This window comes from Myxocyprinus asiaticus, chromosome 42 (genome assembly GCF_019703515.2).
Source record: "Myxocyprinus asiaticus isolate MX2 ecotype Aquarium Trade chromosome 42, UBuf_Myxa_2, whole genome shotgun sequence".
In the NCBI taxonomy this organism is placed as follows: Eukaryota; Metazoa; Chordata; class Actinopteri; order Cypriniformes; family Catostomidae; genus Myxocyprinus; species Myxocyprinus asiaticus.
The window spans coordinates 18,640,825-18,661,823 of NC_059385.1; the positions used below are offsets into that span (position 1 = coordinate 18,640,825).

Genomic DNA, 20,999 nt, shown 5'->3' on the forward strand with positions numbered 1-20,999 from the left:
CACTTTGCCCCTCAGGCAACAACATTAAATGTTGATTAACTTCAAGACTTACAGTGATACAAATTATAGGTTAAGCGTACCAATCTCTGTTTATCCACTTGGATATTTCTGTCCTCATTTTAATGCATTGTTTTTCATTTTCCCTTTTTCTTTTTCTGTTCTGCACCCCAGAACGCTTCACTCCTCTATCCATTTTGGTCATGTGACTGTGTCTGTGACATACTTAGAGAAATGTCGGAGGGTTAGCGGTTGATATGTAATCACTTGATATAATAAAATACATTTTTGAACTCATTTAAAATGCAAAACAAAAGTTAAATAAAAATGTTTCCTTTCATTATTTTTTTTAACAAATAAGCTTTTGATTATTTATAACGTTTTATGAAAGAAGATTTTCAAAGAATGTGCGGCGCCATTGTGCCAAAATCATTGGCTATGCACTGCACATACTGCATACCTCATTTTTGCACCCCCTGTTATTGGTGATGTTGCAAATATACCCTGCCACAAAGTCACTAATTTCCTACAACTGTCAAGGGTGTATTAAGATCAGCTGGGCGCCGCTATTAATTTCTAATCGATGTGATATATCTTTCATCCTCTTCTGCTTGGTACCATCTCTTTGCAGAGTGTCCCAAAGCTCTGCATAACCCCTCAAACATTTATTCTCAGCCCAAGTGAAAGACTGTGAGTGCTAAATAAAATAAATATTGAGGATGTACACAACTTGGGAGGAAGCAGTAAAACCCCAACCATAGAAATGAGAAGTCCAGTTATTAATCTCAAACTGACTCAGGCTGAAACTGGTCGCAATTCCCGATATTTTATAAGAATGTGCATAAGTTGGAAAGAAAGAATCACTGATATCACTGGTTTGTGGATCTGTGTTCAAATCAGAAAATAGTGTAATGATGGCACATTTGCGCAGAAAAATGTGTTCCTCTGGTATTCTGTCAGCATGGTCAGGGCTAAAGGTCAAGGGTATGACTACCTCCAGGCTGGTCTCAGCTCCTCAGAGAACGAAAGCAGACCTACTAAAGGTCATCTTGTTATAGTTCTCCACCAAAAGGTTACATAAATATGTGGACTTCGAGAGCCAAGACAGATTGCTCATGCAACTGTTTCATGTTTAGCGTCATCTCAAGTGTTGTGAGAAGCTTCTAAATTGCAGCAGATTGTGAACTTCTTCTTCAAAACAGGACAACAGCTGGTAAATGTCAGTCGTGTGACTTAAATTATGTTTAAATGGAAATGTGAGCAGCATGTATGGTGGTTGGACCTTAGTACCAAAAAATTCACATTTAAAGGGATGGTTCACCTAAAAATTTAATTTACTCATCCCTATGTAGTTCCAAACCAGTATGATTTTTTTTCTTCCGTGGAGCACTAAAGGAGAAATTCTAAAAAAAAAAAAAAAATAAAAATTCTGTGCAATTAAAGCATGCAGTGAACACGACATTTTGAACTACAAAAAGGACAAATTAAATTAAATGAAAAGCACAAATTGAAGGAGGAACAGACTGAAATTTCACTGATAATCTTCCCCTTCCTTTAGAATCTCATTCACATATATGCGTACAAATATGCCATGTAAAAACACAGTTCAACAAGTTTGACATCAATGATCCTGAACACCATTGTTCCCTATCTGTCAGTTACTCAACGTTGTGTCAATGTAGTGACACTAGGGGTCGCCCTTGGGAGCCCCAAACACCTCAAAACAAGGCCAGTGGGAATTGGTGAGTGGAATTTGCATGCCAAAAGGAGTTGGCTCGCAACCACTCATTCAGATATTCCCTTCAGAGCCGAGCGGTTGTATTCAGTGAGCTGAATTACTCTGCCGATCCATTCACCTCGAAAGCTGTTGGATTTACAGCGCATTACAACGGATTCTCCCCCTCGTGCACCGGTCGAGTGTAGAGAACGCCCCTGGGTGCTTCAGCAGCTAAAAGAGTAAATCTTTCCTTCTAAAAGAGTGGCACTCACGGAGAGCCTCTTTTTAAAGATGCCTTTCCATTTGTGTGTAATTCCTGGTTGCGGTCGTTACCTCTCCGCTTCCGAAGGCCACAATCGCTGTCTTACGTGCTTGGGCACTGCCCACGCGGACACAGCATTCGTGGACGGGTCGTGTCCTCACTGCGAGAACATGACCATGGCAATGTTGCGGTCACGGCTTTCTTTCGTCAGAGGGAAAGCCACCCCAGTGGCTCCCCGCCTCGATCCTTCTATCTATGGGTATGAGGCCGTGTCAGTTAGCACTGGGGGCGATTTGGGGACCCCAATGGGAGCTGCTCCGCGGGAAACCCCCCATGGACCTCCCATTCCCTAGAATGCTCGTTCGCCACGGTCGAGTTCTGGGATGAGACCGCCAGCTCGTCTCAGTGTGAGTTTGCAGTCTCATTCAGGGCTCGTGAAGAGGATGAGCTCTTGATCGCAGCATCGGAGAGCGGGCTCGTCCAGTCTGAAGCTGAGGACTCGGCTGGGCTCCCACCTTCAGGTGTGGTAGAACCCTCCACTGAAGGGCTGAACCCTTGCGGCTTGACGATTGGTTCCTGGGCCCAGAGTGCCGCTCACAGCCATGCCCCGCCCCAGTCCCTTTCTTCCCGGAGGTGCATGAGGAGCTTACGAGGTCGTGGCGAGAACCTCTCACTTCCCAGACTCTCAGCATCTCCACTCTCACTGTCCTCGATGGTGGGGCTTCCAGGGGGTACTCGGTGATTCCCCAGGTGGATAAGGTGGTTGCGGTGTGCCAAGGTTCCCACGACCCCGTTTCAGGATCAGGTGATGAACCTGCAAGCACTGCCCCAGGAGGAGGCAGACCCAGCCTTGTCATTGCTGTGTCTAGTGCATTTAGACACTCTGAGCAGCTCTTTGTCTGCTTTGGAGGACAGCGGAAAGGAAGCGCAGTCTCCAAACAGAGGATCACCCACTGGGTCATTGACGCCATCGCCTTGGCATATCACGCCCAGGACGTGCCGCCCCCCTTGGATGTGCGGCCCCCAGTGTGGTGGCCTCCTGGGCCCTGACCAATGATGCCTCTTTAGCAGACATCTGCAGATTAGTTGGCTGGGCAACACCCAATTCATTCGCGAGATTCTACAATCTCCTGGTTGAGCCGGTTTGACAGATTGGGAATGTCATGGTTACTTTCATAAACTCCGTTCCTTGATGGAGGGAACGAGACGTTGTGTCCCTCCTGCCACAACACTGAACTACCCACTGAAATGACCGGGACCTTGTCTCGGCTCCTCAGCACAAAACCTGAATGAGTGGTTGCAAGCCAGCTCCTTTTATACCCGTATGTCCGGGTGAGTGGCCCCATTGGCCTTATCTCAAAGATCAGAGGTGTTTGGGGCTCCCAAGGGTGACCCCTAGTGTCACTACGTCGACACAACGTCTCATTCCCTTCATCAGGGAACGGAGGTTACGAAAGTAACCAGGACATTTTTTTTTTTTTTTTTTTTTTTAACGTGTTTGAATATACAGAAGTGCAAATTAAATTTGAATGTTACATTGGAGGGAGAAATTATCACTGAATAACAATATGTTAATTGATATTTAGACAAGGAAATTCTTTTAAATGTGCCATATGTCAAAATGTCAGTTCCTTATATGTTACATGGAATTCCTCTATCTCTCCCTCTTTGTTTTCTACCCCTGTCAGTGGGACAGTCATTGAGGATATTTAGGAGAGAGCGAAGCTAATTTTATATTTTGCTCATTGAGCTTAGAGAGCGGGCGTGCCATACACAGAGGAAGGTGAAACAGAGGGGAAGAGGAGAGAAGGAGGGGTGGCAAGGAGAGAGAGAGAGAGATCAGCCAACATCAGACAGCATGATCCCGGGAGAGATCTGTTTCAATTAGCTCAGACCAGAGGGAAAGTTGGATAGACAAATTTAGTCATTTATAGGACTCAACTCACTGCTCAATTAAGATGACACAGGAGCACGCCAGTGTTGATAAAATCATCGCAACACACAAAGTGTCCCAAGACCACAAAATGAAACACAAGATAGACGCAAATCCCCTCCCACCTCTTAAAATAACGTTGTAGTACATAAGCCCAGACTGTAAAAAAATCCAGTTTTTTTTTTATTTTTAGACTGGCAGCTGTGGTTGCCAAAATAATTATGTAAACAATATAGTAAAAAAATGAATAACTTTACAGAACAACCTGTAAATTTTACAGTTTAAAACTGTTGTTTCTACTGTATATTTTACGGTGCAGTACCGTCATTTATATTAATAGATGATAAACTTAATATATTAACCTTCTCAAACTGTAAAAACCTGCTTTTCACAGAAGGGCACACGATGACATGAAGTTCATCAATAGTGGCCCTTCCAGGAGCAATGGCCAATAAACATGTAGAGACAGTGCTCAGTGTCACTCACACAAACACTAAACACCATCAGGGTAACACGTGAAATTAAAATTATGCAATAAACATTAACTAAACTACACCAAATATATCACAGAACACCCCAAAGTACATAACTGATATTTAACACTGACTCTCTTGTTAAACATAATATAAATGTTAACCGTTAATTCATACTTTTTACATCAAACTATATGTATTGTCTTTTTAAATATATGAAAAAAAAATGTTTACTTATATTTTACAGTAACTACTCATTAACCAATGTAAGTTTTTTTACTGTAGCATTTTTACAGTTTTTACCGTCAAAATTATGGATTTTTTTTTTTTTACAGTGCACAGAAAAAGAAGAAATATAAAGAAAACAGAGACAAATTTGATGATTGTTCATGTAAAAAACTACAACAAAAAATGTTTCCCGTATCCCTCCTTAAAATGCAGATTCAGCTACAAGTAAGCCATTTTAGGTTAATTCTAACTGAAAGTGTAACACTGTGGCTCTGTGGTGCAGTCAAAACATTTATCAACTTACCTCTGAGCGGCCCATCCAGCCAGACACAGCAGTATTGGCTTGACCAGTGGTGTGAGTTTAGGGCGGTACTCTCTGTTTGTCTGACCACTGGCTTACTGGAGTAGAGTATTCAGGAAGCCTATTTGAAAATCTAATTTTTTTTATTTATTTATTATTTATTTTATTTTTTTACTATTCCATTTAATGGCACAACAAACCCAGAATTTACACATTTTACCATTTATAAATCAAGCCATTGTTACTGTCAGTCAGCAAAATGTCATTTTTCTGACTGAAAAATATCTGGGCCTGAAGCTTTGCTAGTCTTTTGTTTCTGAAAGACCCGTCACAGATCCTCCTCATAGATCGTAAGTGCAGATTGAGTAGCAGGAGGGGGAGGAGGGGGGTTCAAGGAGGTGTTGGTGTGTGTGTGAAATGAAGATCAGAGCAGGGGAGGGGTGTGAAACTGGACTTTTCAATCCTGAAGTAAAACACATTCAGTTCATCAGCCATTAGTTGACTCTCTACAGAGCCAGGGGAAGGAGTCTTGTACTTGGTGATGCTTTTTAGGCCTTTCCACACAGATGCAGGATCATTGGCTGAAAACTGTTTTTTCAGCTTTTCAGAGTAGCTTCTTTTAGCCACTCTGATTTTCTTAGTAAGTGTACTCCAGGCCTGGTTTTACAATGTTTTATCCCCACTTCTGTAAGCATTCTCACTGACATGATGAAGCTGTCTGAGTTTTCCTGTAAACCATGGTTTATCATTATTGAATGATCAAGTAGAGATGCACATATCCTCACAGAAACTGATATATGATGTCACAGTATCTACAGTATCTGTGAGCTCATCCAGGTCTGTGGCTGCAGCCTCAGAAACACTCCAATCAGTGCAGTCAACACAGGCTTGTAGTTCCAGCTCTGCTTCATTGGTCCACCTCTTTACAGTCCTTACTACAGGCTTAGCTGATTTTAATTTCTGCTTGTAGCTCTGGATGAACCAGACAGTGATAAGAGAGTCCTAAAGCTGCACATGGGACAGAGCGATATGCATCCTTTACAATGGTGTTGCAGTGGTCCAATATATTTCTTTCTCTGGTGGGGCATGTGATGTGTTGTTTGTATTTTGGCAGTTCACGGGTGAGGTTAGCTTTGTTAAAATGAGTCTGGGTGTTGTTGCTCCATGTCTGTGATATGATCAGCCAGCTTTTGCAACATTGCGTTCATGCATGCTTGTGGCGGGATATAAATACTCACCAGAATAAACTAGGAAAACTCCTGTGGCGAGTAGAAAGGCTTACAGTTGATGAAAAGCGCCTCTAAATTAGGACAGCACATCTTATTCAACGCTTATAAATCTGTACCCAACTTTCGTTGCTGTAAAAGCATGTTCCACCGCCTCTCATTTTTCCAGATAACTACGCAATGCGATCTGCTCTGAATAGCTAAAAGCCCGGCAGATGTAACAAGCTGTCCGGGATGGCTTCACTCAGCCAGGTTTCAATAAAACACAGAGCAGCAGAGTTAGAAAAGTCCTTATTTGTTTGAGTGAGCAGAAGCAGTACGTCCATTTTGTTGGCAAGGGAGCAGGCATTCGCCAGATGAATACTCAGCAGCGGAGTGCTAAAGCCATGTTGATGAAGCTTCACAAGCACGCTGGCTTGCTTCCCTCGTGTGTGTCTTTTGGATCGCTTGTAGAGCACCGCTGCACCTCCAACTAAGATGTCTAATAAAACATCTGAATAATCAAACACACACACAAAAAAAAACACACAAAAATTACAGATTCTGCCGAATGTTCAGCAGTTCATCCCTGGTGAATCTGATCAGGAAAGAGTGACAAAAAAACATGACTAACAAACAAAAGTAACAAAAATGCTAGAGAGCTCCATGCCTGTATGGGCAGCATACAGTATAAATATTAGATAAGCATGTGAAATCTGGTACAAAAAATGAATAATACAATAATTAAAAGTGTTGATGCGGTCTACTGCACAGATTTTTATCCTCTTTTATTTATTTATTTATTTATTTATTTTATTTTTATTTATTAAATGATTTGATGTTGGTTAAAATGGAATAATGTACTGTACAATATATTAGATAAACTCCAGACTGCAAAACATAAAATTAATGCACTGTGGTCAGAGGTTCCATTATTTTACATCTGGAATAACTGGAGATGACAACTAACTGTCTGCAGAGTAAAATTCTCCTTTATTATTGCAGACTCTGACAGAATGCTTGAATCTGAATCCAAAAGTATGAAACAGACACTATAATGTTGAGCCACTATAATATAGCCACACTAAACATATTTTTTTATCTCAGAATTTTTGCAATTGTTTCAATCTTATAAAAAAATCATTTTCATTGGAAGTCTCTTACAGCAAAGAGTCACATATTCAAACTGAATTGGTTTTAGATTTTAGGACCAGAATTCACAAATTTTTATTGCAAAAAAATAAAAAAATAAAAAAAATAAAAATAAACAACAAAACAAAAATTGGTCTAGAGGTAAAATAAAGTTACCACAGATTCATTTAATAACAAGTCAATTACTTTATTGATAGTTAAATGTTTAAGAGTGTAGTTCACTCAGGTGAGTGGAGAGGCCACAAGATGTGGGTAGATGTATTTTTAATTAGATATCTTCTTCATTTCTTGGCTTGACTTTTCAAATTCTTGTTGTCATATTACCTTACTGTCTACATTTCTATTTAAGAAGTATTTCTTATTATGCTAGACACACAGCTGAAGTCAAACTTTTTATTTTATTTCTAGATTTATTAATGTATTAATTTCAATATTTTTTAATACTTTTTAACACATCCTGTATTTCAGAGCATATTTTGGTGGATTGACTCCATTTTGAAAAAAAAAAAAAGATTTCTAGAGGTTTTTTTCTCAGTGTTGTTAGTTTGTGCTGTTAGGCATTGTAAGTAGTTGCAGGTGTCTCTTAGTAGTTATTTGTTTTTCATAAGTGCTCTTATCAGGAAATGTGCAAAATTATGTTAATTTCAGAATTGCCAGAAGCACAGGCTCAGAACTCCTCAGCTACTTCGAATTTACTCTTAGCATGTTACAAACGGTCCACATCTTAATATATTTCCAGGACAGAACGAGTTGGACAAACAACAGTATAAACTAAAAAACTTTGTACATCCTCTTTAATGCCTTTAAATTTAATTTTATTATTTAATTTAATTAATATTCCCCTTCCTCTCAAATCTCATTCACATATATACAAATATGCCATGTAAAAACTAAGGATGTGCACGGTTACCATTTTTAACATTTGGTTAACCGTGAGGTTTCATGAACGTTTAATCGGTTTTTTGTCTAGAGACGGGACGCTGGAATAAAGAATGTTTATTGTAATGGAACGTCCTCAAACAATACTCAAAACAGCAGCAAAAAAGTGCATTGTGAGCTATGAGTCTAAATAGCACAATACACGAATCTTCAAATGACAAAATCTCACATTGAAGTCAAACAAAAATAATAATCAAACTGTCACTGCCTGTATAAGTACTCTGACCGGGCAGGTTCAGACATCCGTGAGGGAGCTAATGCAAATATTATCATGTGCTTTGAGTCACACTACTGTGGTTAAAAAGCCTCTTCGGGGTGCTTTGATTTTTTAATGGTCACTCTCCTTGAAGACTGCTCTCCTGACTGCGCTCACTTCCATCAAGAGGGTAGGAGACCTGCAAGCGTTCTCAGTCAGCGAAACATGTCTGGAGTTCGGTCCGGGGTACTCTCACGTGATCTTGAGACCCCGACTGGGCTATGTGCCCAAGGTTCCCACCACCCCTTTTAGGGACCAGGTGGTGAACCTGCAAGGAGGAGGCAGACACAGCCCTGTCATTGCTGTGTCTGGTGCATGCTTTACGCATCTATTTGGATTGCACGCAGAGCTTTTGGATCTCTGAGCAGCTCTTTGTCTGCTTTGGTGCACAGCGGAAAGGAAGCGCTGTCTCCAAGCAGAGGATCGCCCACTGGCCCATTGACGCCATAGCTATGGCATATCACGCCCAGGACGTGCCGCCCCCGGTAGGGCTATGAGCCCATTCTACCAGGGGTGTAGCGGCCTCCTGGGCCCTGGCCAGGGGTGCCTCTCTAACAGACATTTGCAGAGCAGCAGGCTGGGCAACACCCAACACCTTGAGAGGTTCTACAACCTCCGGGTGGAACCAGTTTCGTCCCGGGTAGTGCCACGCAATACAAGCGGATATGACCGGGATAGCTGGCCAGGAGTATCGCTTGCACATAGCGCCTTTCACCTCCTCTGAGCTGAAGACGTGCGCCATTAATTCCCAGTAGTGTTCACAAACTATGTTCCCTGATTGACTTCCTCTGAGCCCTGTGGCAGTCGAGTTTTCGGAGAGACTCGCTGCCGGCCCAGTACACGTGCTAACTAAGAGCCCTGTTCTGGGGTAGGTGCTCCGCATGTGGCGGTTCCTTGTAAGGTAACCCCATGCGATGTATATCTTCCGCTAATTCGTTTCCCTGTTGGAAAACTGCATCTTCCTTGGGCAGAGACCCCTCTGCCACAGTCTCCATGTTTGTAGTAACTCCTAGGATCTACCATGAGACTTCTCCACATGATCGGCAAGACCATGTGATGTATTTTCCACTTAAATATCCCCCCCTCTCTGGGCGAGGTGTGGTCTCCGCGGTGTCCTCCCCTTGGGAGGGACACCCCCGACTAGACCTGGTCGGCCCAGTCGGATAATCCCCCTTTTTTTTAGGGAGTGGTAAAAAAAGAAGGGGAAAAGAGGCCACGACTGGGTTAGCCTGTCTCTATCTTTTGGGTAGTCGACTTGTCCCCAAAGGGCCGTTCGACACTCATAACTATGTTGGGGGAGGTTACGTGTCGGCCTGGTGCACTGGCTACGAGGCACACAATGGTCTGCCCATCACACACCGCCAGTTCACGTAACACAATTCAGCCAGTAGCGCCGTTTTGTATAGGGACCCCTAGTGTCACTACATCGACACAACATCGAGTGAGTGACAGATAGGGAATGTCATGGTTATTTGCGTAACCTCTGTTCTCTGATGGAGTGAACGAGACGTTGTGTCCCTCCTGCCACAACTCTGAACTACCCGCTGATATGGCCGGACCTTGTCTCGGCTCCTCAGCATAAAACCTGAATGAGTGGTTGCATACCAGCTCCTTTAATACCCGTATGTCCGGGGGAGTGGCATGCAAATACCACTCGCCAATTTTCATTGGCCTTTTATCAAAGACCAGAGGTGTCTCGGGCTCCCAAGAGTGACCCCTAGTGTCACTACATCGACACAACATCTCGTTCCTTCCATCAGGGAATGGAGGTTACGCAAGTAACCATGACATTTACCAATCATTTACCCTCATTAGCTCTTTTTGTGCTCATTTCGTTTTCTAAAATTCCATACTACAACATGTTAATGGGTGAAGTGTTTAATTTTTGCACCACTAGTGATACCAAATGGATTGCAAAAATAATGATTGTTTCTGAACAGGACAGTTCAAAAAAGTAGTCCTGCCTTTAGACTCACACTATTGTTTGAGCCTGAAATAGACATGGTGGACCGCTAAACCTAACAGCAATGTTTTGAAAGCAAATTATTTTAATAATGCAATTAATGGAATTATGGAATTAATCTAAGTATTTGTTTTCAACATATGCATTAACATAGGACCATATTTACACTTACAGTTTTGACTGATTTCCCATTCACAGACCTTGACCCTTTTTTCCTGATTATAGTGTGAAGAGTGAGAATGGAATGACAAAATAAAGGAGGAAAGAGATGGGTTTAGAGATCAAGGAAGCACTGAGTGTCTGACAGGTCATGCTTCATGCAAAATCCAGATGAATAATGTATTCTGCCTTCCAAGAGTAATACGAATCCATTTCTCTGTCTCTTTCTTCCTTCACATCTAATGCAGTGGACTGTAGGAGACCTTAATCAGAGTAGTAAATGACCTCCTCTCCTCTCTTGTCTGATTCCTGAGCGAGTAAGAGGAGCAGCCATCGGCTCGTCAGACTGAGACACTCAGGAGATGTGATCAGAAATCGGCTTGCTATCCTGGGTCAACCAGCCTTTATGTAGTGTAATCTGTCAGGGGACATGTCTCCTGGTTTCTCTTTTTGGACGGGTGTCCACAGAGCTGTATGTTGTCTTTTGTGCACTCAAAACTCCTCTGGCCATCTTGGTTAATTAATTTTTCCACACATACAAAAATATAGTAGCAAACGTTTGGTGAATATTGTGTCAACTCAAAAAGAAGCTATTATTTGTACATGGAAATGAGCATTAACCTATAATGCAACTGAAAATTTGTTGCAGATAAATAGCCAGAGTGGGATTGCGGTGCCATCATTAGCATTTTGGTGCCAAGCTTTGTATAGCCAGATTTTGTAAATCATGATTATGGATATGCAGGTGTCTCTCTTGCTAAAACAGGAGAGGAACCCAAATCGACACCTCTTCAGTGTGTGTGTGTGTGTATGGTATGTGCCTGCCAGAGGCACTGAAAAGAATTAAGCACCACAGCTGGCCAATGTGCTCTTCAGTCCGGCAGCCTGTGGAGAGGCCCTTAGCAACTTCTCTCTCGCTCTCGCCATCTCTCTCCTGCTTTCTCTCTCTGTATTTCTTGTCCTCTCAGTATTCTTGTGAAAGCTACACTATGGCTGAGGACAGCCTCTCAAATCAGGCTAATTGTAACACACTGCAATTAGCAGTGAGCAGAAAAAGACCAAATTTGCAGTTGCATCGAACTAAAGACCTGTCTGTCTGTCTCTTTTTCTCTCATCAGCCGCACCAAAATCACCTGCTCTTTCACTGTATCCAAACAATGCAATAAATCACATTTTTCTGTCCTGTTAAAATAAACAGTGTTTTCTATTGATGAAGGAAGTTTGGGTGGGGAATTGTGAAGGATCCGCCCCTTTTGTAAATAGCCAATAGGCTCCATGAACCATTATTTAAATGGTTTAAACTTACCAGCAGGAACAGAAAATTAACAGTAGCGAAAAAGAAATGAGCTTTTGAAATTTCAAACGCTATGAAAATTAATCCGGCATAGGTTTTATCCAATGATTAAACAAATCCTTACTTACCTGCTACTAAATGTAACAGCCCCAACGATGAGCGCATTAAAAGTGAACGGAGCAAAAACTGAAATGCAGTGATACTTAAATTAAAATGTAATGTAGTTAGGCTGACATAGTTGTTAAACTCGTGATGAGCATTGAAATTTGGAACATTGATAAAGCCCCAATGCTTGAAAGTCCCCATTGATTGAAACATGGTCCAAACAGTGATAAAAGAATAAAATGATTTATGGAGAGACATATAATAAAAATTTCTGCACTGTATTGATGCCTGAATGAGTAATAAAATGTAAATATACTGTGAAATAGGAATCAGGGGGTATGACTTGATCATATAAGGCAGCAAAATGCATTACACTGGTAATGAAATTATCTGATGAGCCTACCGCTAGGTGTCAGAGGCGTGCAGCAACAGTGGTGCTTCCTTATCTGAATGGAGTGATGAGACCCCGTACAATGAGCACTGTGCATCATGACATGCATGAAGAATAGATCTTAATTCCCCGATAGGGGTACAGTCGGGCATGCAACACGATGAATGAATATGCGTTGTGAACCTGACTAAGTTACCATCATGGCGATCTTGCTGTGAATGTGTGATCGACTGCCATTAACTATGAGAGCCGAAGGCTCTATTGAAATATTGGCTCTTGATTTTGATATTGATGCAGATGAGGGTTATAATGAACAGACAACATACCCATAAACCATCCTCTGAATGCATTTGATGGATAAGATTGAGAACTTAGCTTATTTCTGATGGGAATCAGCTGCTGCCTTGAGGCGATGATTTTGACAGACTTGGCAAGGAGCTTGCTCCTTCCGCACTGAGTCATGCATTCCGATTGCGGTAGATGCGGTGGCTCGACTGAGGGAGGTCTCCAAAGTGACTGAAATATGGATTAACATCTGGGTTTGCTGATCGTTTACGCCACGTAAGTTTGATGCGGGGCAGAAAGTTGAGATGAAGCGGCGGCATCGTTTGGGAGGGAAAGCTGGCTTCCCGAGATGTTATATGAACTGGTTCACTTGTGGCCTGGAGAGTTCGGAGTTGACGGAGATGCCGTTAACATGTCTATTATCATTCCAAGAGGGCCACGATCCGAAATTTCAGGTGCGTGTTGTGGCGAGGAGCTGCTGATCCTGGATAAAAGGTAAGGAGCAGTGACCAATACATGTCCAGAGTTGGATGTTAGCTCGTCGGGGAGCGAATCTGACTCAACGTCAGATGTAGTGAGCTATAGAATGATGCTGCCGTGTTGACACACTGAAACAGCAATGTGATAAGCCGTGTCTCGTTTCGAAGGCTGCGTGTTAGGTAGGATGCGTCCTTTGAAGGCTGCAGTATACCGAGCATCCTCCTTTAAACAAGTCTCATTTAAACAAGACGGCCTTCGTAGGACGAACGGAAACTAAATGTAACATGACAGCACGCCACTCTTTAACAAGCGCAAGCGCTTTGAGTGAGAAGGTAACAAAGTCCTTTTAGAAGAGAATGTATGAGGTAAATTTTAGGAGAGTTATAATAATGTAAAGAGAAAAGAAAATAGATTTTCCAGGTGTACTTTTAGTCTAATACTTTATTTTAATTATATATTAATATAATTTCACATATTATATACTCTGCACCCATCTACTGAGGTACTTCAACTTTGGAATTAACATAACTTGCGTTTGAGCATCATATTATTATTATTATTTATTTTTTATTTTTGTTGACATTCCCGTTGAAGCAAAGAATTGTGGGTTGTGAGTGCCCATGAAGGATACACCTCATGCATCCTCTGAATTCCCGTGAAAGAAGGTCGCGTTTGAAGGCTGCATTCGGAGTGTCCTACTCGCTTTTCTGAAACAAGATAGCCTCGATGACGTATGCGGCCATCTTCCAAACAAAACACAGCCTATTGTGAGCAGGCTTATAAAGCGATGGCTGACGCATGATTGGCTAGGAGTAACCTAGCTAATGGTGTAATGATGTACAGCTGTGAGTCTTCCTGCTAGAACTACGCTGCGCTTACATTTACTGTAGATAGCATATAAAACACACATGGACTAAAATGGATAAAACACTAATTTTGATTTTATAGGGTCTTTAAAACTGTCTAATTTACCATTTACCATTTAAACATCAAATATGCTCTGATATTCTTGCTTCACACAGCATTCCCAACTTGATTTCTTGATAAGACATAATAATTAGTCCAAGATGGTGAAATTGCATAAGTTGGCTCATACAAAAGCATGCAACTTTTACTCTGATAGAGAAAAATAAACAAAACAACAAACAATGTTTAACCCTTAACTCAAACCTAAACCTAACCATGATTTTAATAGGAAAGTGACTAATAAAAATAATAGGAAAAGAAAACATCTGCGTTTAGATGGGGACGAGGGAAATGTATAACTGGTTATTGACATACTGTACATCAGTCATTTGTAGTGCATAAATAAAAAGAGTCATGAAATCTGTTCACATATATATACTTTCTTAAAATTAAGTTTTAAGTTGCATTGTATCTATTTGAAATTATGTTTGTTGATTGGCTGGTCTCTATGGAAATAAAAGTCATACCTTTTCATACGAGCCAAGTCACATGGTATCTTACAATCTCGTACACATTATTACCACGATTACCATGTTATCATGTGAATATGTTGGCATTAAGCTTTCAGTGAGAACTTAAAACATACTTCCTTCACCCAACTGTCCATCTACTTTACCCATTACAACATATCCTGACTTTGTTCATCCGTCCTGATGTCCCATTGGCTGACAGCTTCAGCACTGGAGATGTTAACCTCTGGTGTGTGGGCCATCACTTCTTCACTTTAAATAAATAGAGATTATTCATCTATCATGTCCTCTCTAGGGCTGTCTTATATATAATGTATGTGTGTGTGTGTGTGTGTGTGTGTGTGTGTGTGTTTGTGTGTGTGCGTTTGTGTGTGTGTTTCAATAACTCCCCTATGAGTCCCTTCCCAGCACAAGGTGATCTGTTATTGCCTGTCTAACCCTGGGGTGCCATGATGGATGTCAGTTTGTGAGTTATTTCTCACTGTGCTAAACCTTTATTCAGTCTTCTACTCAGATATTGAAAAGCAAGAACTCATTAGTGACCCTTATCTGTTCTCTTTACCTGCTTAGGGGACATTCTTAGTTGGCGGAGATGTTCACTGAGTGTAAGCAAAGTCAAAGTCTCTTTCAAGACAAATCGGTCCACATGACGACCATCTTTGAAACGCTCCCAGGCAGGCTGGGCAGCTATTTTTCTATGTAAACAAGTAGCATAGTACAGCTCCTATCGACTTGAATGGGGAAAGACAGAAATCTCTGTTGGTCAAGATTATGATCAAAGAACATATTTCAAACTGGCAGTAAAATCTGACAACACTGGTATCATTAATTGTGCTTCTTTAGCTCAATCACACAAAAAAATGCAATTTTCCTGGCTTGTCTAGCAAATGCGCATGTGCATTCTCGAGTTGACTGACAGGCGATGTCTGTATCTAAAAGGTTTAAATGTTTCATTAGATGTATCACGGCAGTTCCATGGTAATCGAACTATGGAAAATGTCCACTGAGTGGCACTAAAAGCAAGTTAAATGTTCTCCTAAACAGATTAGGTTTTTATGGTTAATGTTCTATTGAGTTTTAAATCAACAAAACCTAACTCCTACACTAAACCCTAAATATAAACCTAACTGTTACTATTACAAAAAGCAAATGTGATATGACTTGCATCGCAAGTGCAACGCTCTGTGCAATTTGATCACACTTGAACAAGCTTGTAAATGAAGTTGGGAATGTTAAATGTTAAAATGTATAACTCATTTATGTGCTATAGTAAAAGTATTTATATGTCATTAGAAAGCATTGTGTGAAGGACAGTGAAACGTAAGTGTGTATAAACTAATAATTTGTCATTTTACTTGTGATTTGTGTGAAAGGGAAGTCATTGTTGTTGTTGTACTGTAGCACCTCTAGTGTTAATTACTTGCAATGCACCACATAAAATCATTTAGCAAAAATGTTGGTACTGTATAGTAATTAGCTTCTATGAGAACAGGTTGGAAAAACTTGTATATAATGCATTTCAAACAACAATGAAAGTTGACAACAATAGTATTATTCATTTTGCCTTTTTAGCTCAAATCTAAAAAAATTGCATTATTTTGGCTGGTATAGTGAATGTGCATGTGTGTTCTAGAGTAAACTACCTATACCAAAAACGCAAGTGGTTTCTGTAACTGAAAGCTGGAATTTCCACTGCCATATTAAAAGTTACATTTTCTCCAAATAATTTTTCTACGAGTGGGCCATTTCCTCCTCTTAAACTGCTTCTGGTTTAAGCTAGTGGCAGATCTTTCTGTTTTGTGGTAAATTTTAACACCTCCACAAACTCAAAGATTCTGCAACAAGATTTTGGCACCAATTTGGATTTTTTTTTACATTTATTATTATTGTTTCTTTCTAAATTACGATTTCTTTTTGAGGGCTTAAAACTTCCAGAAAGGACTCTAAATCTGCCACAAAAGCTGCTTATTGTCATCTAGTTGCCTTAAAATTAAGACAATCTAATCTTCAATTACAGATCTTACATGTCTGAAACTGTACTGTAGCCTGCTCTCCTCATGTGTTTGTGACTCAGTTATGATTTAGTGTTGAATGATGCAAGTAACTTTCATCACCTTCTGTACTTTTCACCCACGTTAGCCGTGAATAGCACTCTTTCTCTCAGTTTTTATGAAACATTTCTTCTGCAAACCAAACCACATGATTTGAGCTTCAGCAGAACATACTCCATATTGAGAGTTAATGCTAAAGGTTGAATGCAGCTCCATACAGTACTGTATGTTGCTGTGGTCGTAACTATCTCTCAACCCCTTTCTGACTGTGTCTTGTAGGAGCTCAAGGTCAGTTCCCCATCGTCCAGAACATGACTGTGACAGAAGGAGGGATAGCCAACCTGACCTGTCGTGTGGAACACAATGACAACACCTCCCTCCAGTGGTCAAACCCAGCACAGCAGACGCTCTTCTTTGGGGACAAGAAAGGTGAGTGAGTGTGTGAAGCAATAGAACTCCATATTCATATGGCTCCAAATCTTTGTCTTTTGTGTTATCAGGTGGGCAGAGAACTCTTGAGATTTAATGTATGAACTTTAAAGTAATCATGAATCAAAATGGACCTTGTTTAACTTCTTAATTAATTTCCCTGGCCTCTGATGTCATCAGTCCTTCTTTTTCAACTGCCTAGTTCCAGTCAAGTATGTAATAGCTATTTTTCAAGATCCAATCAATTCCTGAAAGATAAAAATCAAATCCTAGCCTACAATTTTATTATTATTATTATTATTATTATTATTATTATTATTATTATTGAATATCTTGTTTCACTTTGAAATATGTCAAATTACAGAGCTAATGTTGACTTTAAAGTTCACAGGGATTGTGCTTAACTCTTTTATTTCTGTTTTGGTTGTTTAAGATTGCGATTTCAGTATGATCTAGTAAGAACTTCTATAAATTCCCTTTGAGTAGAATTTTTATGTATGAAGGGATATGGCTGTGTCTCATTTTCCGAGTCAGTTGTCTGGATTTACTTCCACATGGGGCTGGATGTTGTAAAATGGATTTGTGCTCACCTGTTGCATGACTGATTTGTTATAAATCCAGAGAGAATCAATATTGGTCCGCTCTGGCTTTATAAGACACACTTTCACCCATAAACACCCTTAATCAAGAGCAGATGCAAAATCAACATCTAGACAATCTCGTTTGCTCTCTTGCACTACAGCACACACAATCATGAACACATGCACACACAAGAAAGTAGGACAGCGGTTTGATTAATGTTGTGGAATTCTAACAGATTACATTTGATAAATGAGGTATGGGAGGAGAGCCATTTAAAGGACTCTCCAGTCAAAGACTGCAGCGTTAAAGATATCTGCTATTCGCAGATCAGATCTGTACAGAGCAGGAGCATTTTCACAGCCGCTGCAAATGCCCTGTTCATTATGTCAGCAGAGTTTTTCGTGTGGAAGTAATCATGGGACATATTCGATACACACTGGATTTTATAATGAGATTGTGACGCTCCATATCTGAGAATTCCCAAGGTTGTTTATATGGAGATAATAAATGTCCTTTGGTTTTTAAAAGATCTGTGTCAAAGACCTATCTTGGTGCATCCTTGCACGTAGAGATACAGAGGTGTATTGCTTGAGCAAAGGAATCAGAATAACAATTAGTTTTGAATGGCTGTTTTTCGTTTCTCTGTGGCATCTTTCAAGGGCAGCACTGGCATCCATCTGACTTTAAGTTGCCAGAACTTCTGGCAATCAGCAGCAAAAAAATCTAAACTACAGAAGAAAAATTCTTCAAGACTTTGATGTTGGCTTGACATAACCTTGTCTGAAAGTTCATAAAGCCTTGAAGTTGTAGCCCTTTGTACTGTATTTTGATTAGGAGGTGGATTACAGTTGATTTAACGTTGGTAAATTTGTGATGAAGTGGTTAAAAATCTGGGTTGGTTAACTGAAAGGTTAGGGGAAAAGGTTATGGACAGGGTTAGGAGGTTTGCAGGGTAAACCTTGTAGAGTGTGTTGAGCTATTGAGTCATTGACAAACGAGGCTGTCCGAATCTAGTTTAAAACCCACGTCAAGTTTGTAGAAATTTAATATTTTTGTTTATGTTGGTTTCATACATTTTGGAAAACATTTACTGCATTTATTGTCAGGGAACAGAAGTAAGGACTCAAAATGCAGGAAAATAATGGGCTTTATTTAACAAAAATCAAAACAGCAACATAAACACTCACAATGGAATAAAACAACAGAAACAAGAATAACAAAAATGGGTATAAAAAAGCGCAAGACAGGAACCAACTGAACACATGAACACATAAAACAATCTAGCAGAGACATGATGGAAGAAAGCACAACATAAAGGGAGAATAACACATGAGGAACAGGTGACACCAATTAACATGACGAAGACTCAACAAGGATTAAACAAGTGGGTGTGGTAAGGGGAAACAAGTGGGCAAAGTTGGGAGAGTGCATGGCAGACAAAAAAAAAAAAAAAAATAGGTGTGTTGGACTTGAACTGCAACTCGATTTGCCGATCAGCGAGATTTGCCGGTTGCAGTCGGGGGAGGAGTTGAAAATAGAGCAGTCAAGCCGGACACTTTGCACTTCCCATCGTTGGCTGAACACCAATCACAGAATATCACGCAATGTTTGCAGACGAAATGACATTCAGATAGACAGATGCTTGATTTTTACACAAAATAATCAGAAACATTGTTCATTTGAAAAGGTTTATGTGCTGCTTAATACATGTGACGAGGAGGAGGGCGTGGCCGGCCCGTGATGGAGCATGGCCAGCGCTGAATCAGCTGATCAGCGGGAGAGCGAGATAAGGGGCAGCCGGAGACGCCAGTTCCAGAGAGACGCACGTGGCCACGCTGCATGTTTGTTTATGTTGGTTTTAAGTTGAGTTTGACATTAAAACTTTATGTTTACTGTTCAGCCGGTTCCCGCCTCCTCCTTGCCCATCTTTGTACTGTAAAATTCTAACCAACATGCACTACTTCAAGTCCAGCAGCGCTGCATGAAGTCGAACACACCTAAAGACAAAGCCATGAGCTTAAACACTACAGACAAACATTAAAGGAATATTCCAAGTTAAGCTCAATCGACAGCATTTGAGGCATATTGTTTGTTGCTACAAAAAATTAATTTTTTTAAACGAGGTAACAGTGAGGCATTTGCAATGGAAGAGATTGGTGCCAACTTTTGGAGGGTTGAAATGCAGAAATGTGAAGCTTGTGTATTATTTGAGCTGTAAAGATGGTTAAATTGTAATTTATTTGTTGACATTACGTCATCATGGCAATAAAGTTGTAAAATTGGCTCTAACTTTACACAGAAATTTTTTTATCACACTAAGATCATTTTAACATGTACGTATATTGTTTATGTCTTGTGACTATACTTTTAAAACAGTGAATTGTTTAATGTTTACAGATTGCCCCCCCTTCACTTTCACTGTAAGTGCCTTACTCCATTTTTATTTTTGTTTTTAAGAAAAGGAGGGACAAAATAAAGTTTTGTGGTCAAAATATGTTTTTGTGGTAACCAATATTATGCCACAAATACTGTTGATGGAGCTTACCTTTAATTGAACCCGGAATATAACTTTAACCAAAACCAACAGAAAAGGTAGGGCAGTCCAGACAGGATTGTGATATTTTCTACCAATAAATAAATAAAAAATATGTAACGACATGTAACAACTGTAACAAAAAATGTTATGTGGTGTAACCTTTAAGTAAAAAGGTATTAAAATACACAATATCATCACACCTTTATTACTTTGAATATTTAATTTCACAGAAAAAAAAAAAAATCTAAACTTTTTCACTTTTTTTTTTTTTTTTTTTTTTTTACAAATATGTTTGTTTTGTTTAGTTTTTTCATTCAAGAATATCAAGACGTTTTCTCGGGGCTACTACATATGAATAAAATGTGCCACGGCTCTGTAATTTAACCCACCTTGGCTCACCACTCCTCTGCCTGTTTTCTAAAGCAGTCAAGAGTTAATTTGGGCAGATCTTCTCTCACGCTCTCACCATTTCCAGCAATTACATCCTCCTGAAACAAACTCAATGGAAGCAACTTGTGATTGGCTGAGCGGCACCTGCTAAGACATTCATATGTGTTTTTCTGCATGTGTGTGTGCATGTTTATACTACATTGTGTGGACCAAATGTCCCCACAAGGATAGTAAAACCTGAGATCACCTACCTTGTGGGGCCCAGCCAGCAGTCCCCACGAGGGAAATGGCTTATTAAACATACTAAACTATGTTTTTTTGAAAATGTAAAAATGCAAAAAGGTTTCTGTGAGGGGTGAGGGGTTCTGTGTTAGGTTTAGGAGTAGAGTTAGAGGATAGAAATTATCATAAAATCTGTATAAAATACATAAAATG

The 20,999-nt window shown here is 40.2% G+C and overlaps 1 protein-coding gene across 2 annotated transcripts in view; it reads left to right on the forward strand.

The window, feature by feature from the left end:
* Positions 1 to 20,999, forward strand: part of LOC127433030 (cell adhesion molecule 2-like) — a 633,917-nt gene that overhangs the window by 505,275 nt on the left and 107,643 nt on the right. For both annotated transcript variants that reach the window (XM_051684644.1, XM_051684645.1), the window contains exon 4: positions 16,907 to 17,056. In XM_051684644.1, coding sequence (XP_051540604.1) covers positions 16,907 to 17,056 — 150 coding nt within the window. The remainder of the gene's footprint in view (positions 1 to 16,906; positions 17,057 to 20,999) is intronic.